Source organism: Mus musculus, chromosome 4, assembly GCF_000001635.26.
Source record: "Mus musculus strain C57BL/6J chromosome 4, GRCm38.p6 C57BL/6J".
Lineage (NCBI taxonomy): Eukaryota > Metazoa > Chordata > Mammalia > Rodentia > Muridae > Mus > Mus musculus.
Window position 1 is genome coordinate 13,836,501 of NC_000070.6, and position 6,000 is coordinate 13,842,500.

Genomic DNA, 6,000 nt, shown 5'->3' on the forward strand with positions numbered 1-6,000 from the left:
TGCTAAGAAATATTTATCTGTTATAGATGATACTCTTAATGGACCATGTGCCATGAAACCATATGAATGAAAAAATATCTAAGGGGCAAAAATAGATCCACTAGTCTCTAAAGATAGACAGCCTAAGCAGTCATGCACAACTGCCCTGCCATTTAAAAGCTCTTTCCAAATGTGTACGGGGCAGAAGGCTGTGACATGCCAAGTTGTAACCTGTCATCAAAAGGTTTCTTATCCAGAGAAATGGTGACAGGCATGTGTCTCTTGAGAAGACCTCCTGAGCTAACATTGATAGGTTACTTTGTCCCTCATTCAGATGAAAGAACATTTACTTCTGGTTTTCTCTTGCTTTTAAGGCATGGTCTCACTATGTAGCCCGTGGTGGCCTTAGACAGTTATGTCCAGTTGAAGATAACATTAACCTCATATGCTTCTTGCCTGCATCTTCCCAGTGCTGGATGCTAGACATGCGGCACAGCACACTGGGACTCCGATGCTAGTTCTTATAGACCCATCATCCTTGCTGTTCAAATAAGTTTCATTAGAAAGCAATTTAGTAAATTACTACTAATCCATGCTCTCGGTTAAACTGAGTTGTCTCCTTTCAGTTTCTTAAAATAACTCCTTAGTAATCCCTCAATCCATTTTGTCTTCCTATCGTCCTATGTAAAACTTACATTCCCCCACTCCCCAAATAAATGGTTAAGAAATAAGAGAGAAAGAAAATAGCCTTCTAATTGGGTGGTATAAGGTTAAAACTTGAAAGTCCTCTTCCTATAAACACAGCTGTCAGTTGTGTGTACAAAACATGATTAAAAATGTTCAGTGATAAATTTAGTCCCCACCAAATGTACACTTTCTCTAGGGGAGCAGTTTAGGGAGAAACCATCCTGTTATATTGATGTAAGCCTGTGACAAAAGGCTGACATCCAAAGCTGTTTGTGCTATGTTTGAAGCGTTTCAGGTGGTTGGCATATGTGCACATGGGAGGCAGGGTTGGCTCGGTGCAGCAGCAGCAGGCTCCACTTATTATCAGCTTCTGTGCAGCAGGCTGCCCCTCACTGTAAGGAGGAGACTTAGTGTTGATAGAGTACCGAGTCCCACCGGTGACGCTGTGATATCCAAGCACTTTGCAGAATGTCCCAGTATTTTTGAAATTACAAGCACACGATTTCAAGAAAGGACTCTTAGTGGTAGTTCCTTTATGCATTTGCTTTGTAAAGTTATTTACTTTTCTCCTTCTGATTTTGTGCCCTTGACAGTAACGAATGGCACCAGCCATTCACCCACGGCCTTGAATGGCGCTCCCTCACCGCCTAATGGCTTTAGCAACGGGCCTTCTTCTTCCTCTTCCTCTTCTCTGGCTAATCAGCAGCTGCCCCCAGCCTGTGGTGCTAGGCAACTCAGCAAGCTGAAACGATTTCTTACTACCCTGCAGCAGTTTGGCAATGACATTTCACCAGAGATTGGAGAAAGAGTTCGCACCCTTGTACTGGGACTGGTGGTAAGCAATCAGAAATCAGTTTTCTGGGATAAGAGGCATTGTGGGGGTGAGGGTGGGGGTGGAACAGGCAGGGCACAGAAAGTAGATGTTCCAACCCCACAGCAATTTCTATATCTCCAGCTACCGTGCAAATCTATTTGATTCTACAGTAATATATTTTCAGTTCTGCATTATGAATGGACCCTACAATAGTCAATTTTACTATTTTACTGATAATAGTATAGGCATACAAGTGAATTATTGGCTTGGCCCTAAGTGCTTGTATGTATATACATATATGTGTATGTATGTTTATATGCTTTTATATTACATGACTATGTCTATAGATGTGTATATATACATATGTTTATATATACACACATATGTATAGGAGTCTTTCAATAAACGTAGGCTCCTGGCATGGTTAAGAGCTTTCTCCAATAACAGAGTGTTTTTGTTACATTAATGAGTCAGTTAATCTGAGTGCTCATTTTCATGTTCCTGTTTTTGGATTTTTACTATTGACGTAGATGAACAAAAATTCTTAACAAGTAATACATACTCGTTTCATATAGTTTTATTCTTAAGGTTAATGGTATTAAAGATGTGTCTGTAAAATATACATAATATTTACCATAATTACCATTTTAACTGTACAGTTCACTGGGATTACAAGTATAGCCACATATTACAGTTGTTGCTGCTAATGCGCTTCCAGATCCAGAGCTGCTGTGTGTGTGTGTGTGTATGTGTGTGTGTGTGTATGTGTGTGTGTGTGTGTATGAGAGAGAGAGAGAGCGCGCGAGCACTTGTGTGTGTGTGTGTGTGTGTGAGAGAGAGAGAGAGAGAGAGAGAGCATGTGTGTGTGGGGGGTGTGTGGTGGGTGCTGGGGATTGAACCCAGAATCCCACAAGGTTTCCATTGCTGAGTTACATCTTCAACCTTCTGGAGTTGTTTTATTTTCTCAACCTAAATCTGTGCTCATCAGATAGACAGACAGACAGACATTTGGAAATGGATATTGGCATATTCTATTATATTCTGTATATTATCAAACTGGAAATGAGAGCTTATATTCTCTTTTAACCCCTTACCCTCAAGTTACTTCTATATTAATTGTGATTTTTTTTTTTTTTTAACGTAAGTGAGTTATTTCCTAGTCCTTCAGAGGGTTGTACTCCTGGTTCTGAGTCATGGTGGTGACGAGTCTCCCAAAGAGCCCTCTCCTCTATGTTCTAGTGGATCTGGGGTCTGTTAATTAATCATTTATTTTTATTATTTGGGGTGACCATGAATAAAACAAGACCAGAACATGGGCCTTGGATCACCACTGCCTACGTTTGATAGCTTTTATATTCAAAGAAAGAAGATCATGTTTCCCAATCTACCAGCTGCTCTGTCTTCCAAGACAGAGGTGGCATTGGGCAGAGGTGTGCCATTGTACCTAAGCTCCTAGGTCATTACTTAACTTTTTCTTTGTATTTATTACCTACCTACCTATGTCCTCTCTTCCTTCCCCTCTCTGTCTCCCCATCTCTTTCTCTGAGATAGGGTCTCACTTTGTAGCATTTGTTGTTCTAGAACTCACAGAGTCACCAGCCTGGCCTTGAACTCAGAGATCAGCCAATCTCTTCCTCCCATGTGCTGGGATTTATAGTGTGAGCAACGTACCTGGCTCTTTATACATATTTTAAAATTTGCATAATATATATTGGCCTTTCAATATGTAAATAAGCTAAGGAACCAAAAGTAAATCCACAGTAATAACTATATCAAACATGTGATGAATTTGTTAGTTTAAAAACTGTGTTTTGAACTCTGTGTGGTGATGCCTAACTGAAGTGCTAGCATCCTGAAAGCTGAAAGGGAACAGTTGAGAGCTGGGGAGGTAATCTGGACTATGTAGTAAGACCTTGTCCCTGCCCCATTCCCCAAATTTTACCAATGTAAAGTTTAATAGTTTTTAAAATTAAAAGTGTTTTCCAAATATAAAGGAGTAAAAAATCTCAATAGCCTTGATAAAGTTTTCTATTTACTGAATGGCAAATGTTTTGAGTGAAATGTGTTTTTTTAAATGGGATTTCATTATGTAGTCCTGACTGTGTCTTATAACTTGATATGTAGGCCAGGCTGGCCTTGAACTCATAAACCTATGCCTGTCTTTGCTTCCCAAGTGCTGGGATTAAGGGCACATATCCCCATACCCAGCCTGGAAGTGACTACCTGTTAAGTGATTAGGGATGACACTTGGTTTTTGAGAAAACAGTTCAGGATGTGGTCTTGGCTGGCCTAGAGTTTACAGTGTAACTGTAGGAGTGAGCTTGAACTCTTAATTCTGTGCACCAGTGTCCTAAGTGCTGGGGAAAGAGGATCACAGGTGTGGGTCACCTTGTTCCTACTTAGACCAAGGATCATTGGTGAATTCTTGGGACTAACCTTCAAAGGGGAGATTTTTATGCATATTTGCCACACTGAGCAACTGAGTTACATAGTTACTCACTAAAATTAATGACACCAACCAGGTGCTATTGGCACACCTTTGGTTTAGTCTTTGGCACTAAATCATAATGGTACAATTAAGATTGGTGTTAAGCATGATTGTCAAAATGAGAGATTAAAAAAACAAGGGACCCTAGCCTGTATTCTTATGAATAGGAAGTTGGTATTTACTCATAGGTTCATGTGAAAATGTTTTGAGTTGACAGTATAAAATTTATTTCCCTTATGTTTATCATAAAAACAAAATAGAGGAGTACAGAAAGCGAAGGAAGCAATATTCTAATGTTATTTATTCCCAATGACCCAAGTCACTATTATGGATACATCATAATAATGCCACCTAATGACCAAGGAAAACCTCCAAAATACAGTTAGTTCATTCACTGTCCTTACTATATAAGTTGAATGTCTGTTAAGTAGGTGATCTTTTCAACACATTATCCTTTGCAGGATGCAAATCCTAGTGCTTGTTTATTGATACAGAGTAAGGTAGGAATAGATTTAGCATGATGTGCTCTGTGTGCTGGATAAAGATTGTCTCCAGGGTCAATGAGGAGCGCTTTTTAGGATCTTTAAAGCTCATTGGCTTAGCATGGGCTCACATCTACTCTTCAGTATCAGTAGCACAGCATAGTACTTAGTATGGCCTCTCCCCTCGAACAAAGACACTTGTAGACAGCACAAGATGGAAAGCTATGATACACCAATATGATACTTGTGATGAGTTAGAGAGACTCTAATACTTGCCTTGTGTTGTATTTAAATACACTCAAGTGTGTTTGTTCTCCATAAATGTTACATTAGGGTGGTGGTTCTAAACCTGTGGAGAACCTTCAGTAAACCTCTCAACCTTTGCCATTTGGCGAATCTCTATCTCCAAAATTATTTTCATTAACATTCATGGCAGTAGCAAAATTGCAGTTATAAAGTAGCAGCAAAAATGATCTTATGGCTGGAGGTTACCACAAGATAAATAACTGTATTAAAGGGTCACAGCATTAGGGAAGGTGAGAACCACTGCATTAAAGGGATTTTCATACTTAGAAGGACTTCTGAAAAACTCTATTAGTGATCATGACACTGTTTGCCAAGTACAATATTTAAAATATTTTCCTTTCAACTTCAGATTTTAGAACTGGGGATACAGTAAACTGGGGATGTGATCTTGGCTTTACAAAGTCGGTAGATTTCTACATTAAAAATTCTGCATCTTGCATCTGTAATTATATTTTGTGATACCAATATTAGTAATTTAATAGTTGCAGTGTTTTTGATATTACTGAGAAAAATGTGTGTATAATACATATTTTCTCCACAGAACTCTACTTTGACAATTGAAGAATTTCATTCCAAACTGCAAGAAGCTACTAACTTCCCACTGAGACCTTTTGTCATCCCGTTTTTGAAGGTATTGCACAGCTCATTGGTCTGGAAAGTATCTACAATCATATCGTTCCTAGGTCATAATTGTGTTTCTTTTTAGGCGGAGGTCAAAATATTTAAGGGGCTCTTTGATTTCATTTACTGGATAGACACTAACCCAGTAGTTCTTTATATATAACCGTCTATGTGTATTTGTGATCATCTTTAAAGTAATTCTAAACTTACAATGAAAACCTTTAAAATAAGATAGGATAGTAAAGTCTAGATATCTTGTTGATTTGTTTTTCTTTTAATAATGAGATGAGTTATGTTTTACATTTTTCTCAAACTTATAGGAGATGAATTAGTTGATGGTTTTGCTGTTCAGAATATTTTCTTTTCTGTTATTACTATTTTTTTTTTCTGCTTATAACCCCATCTTAACAACAACCTAATGGGTTGGAAAAATCAGACTCCTCCATTCTTTCTTCCAGCGGAGGAATTGGGAATGACTGACAAGGGATGCTTGGCTGACTAGTGATTGAGGTGTGGGGTTAGAAATAGTTTTTAGTGTTTAGTTTTGAGCATCTCACCTCCTCCTGTTCCTGTTCTCTGTTCAATAAAGCAAAGTAGAGACGCAAAGAATTTGCACTAGAAAG

At 38.5% G+C, this 6,000-nt stretch overlaps 1 protein-coding gene across 13 annotated transcripts in view; it reads left to right on the plus strand.

Annotated features, from left to right (window-relative positions):
* Runx1t1 (RUNX1 translocation partner 1) overlaps window positions 1–6,000 on the plus strand; it is a 152,429-nt gene that overhangs the window by 93,873 nt on the left and 52,556 nt on the right. For 12 of the 13 annotated variants that reach the window (XM_030253116.1, XM_006537568.4, XM_030253120.1 and 9 more), the window contains 2 exons: window positions 1,260–1,501; window positions 5,298–5,387. In XM_030253116.1, coding sequence (XP_030108976.1) covers window positions 1,260–1,501; window positions 5,298–5,387 — 332 coding nt within the window. Of the gene's footprint in view, window positions 1–1,259; window positions 1,502–5,297; window positions 5,388–6,000 lie in introns of those variants that run through there. The other variant, XM_030253121.1, reaches the window with a different exon arrangement.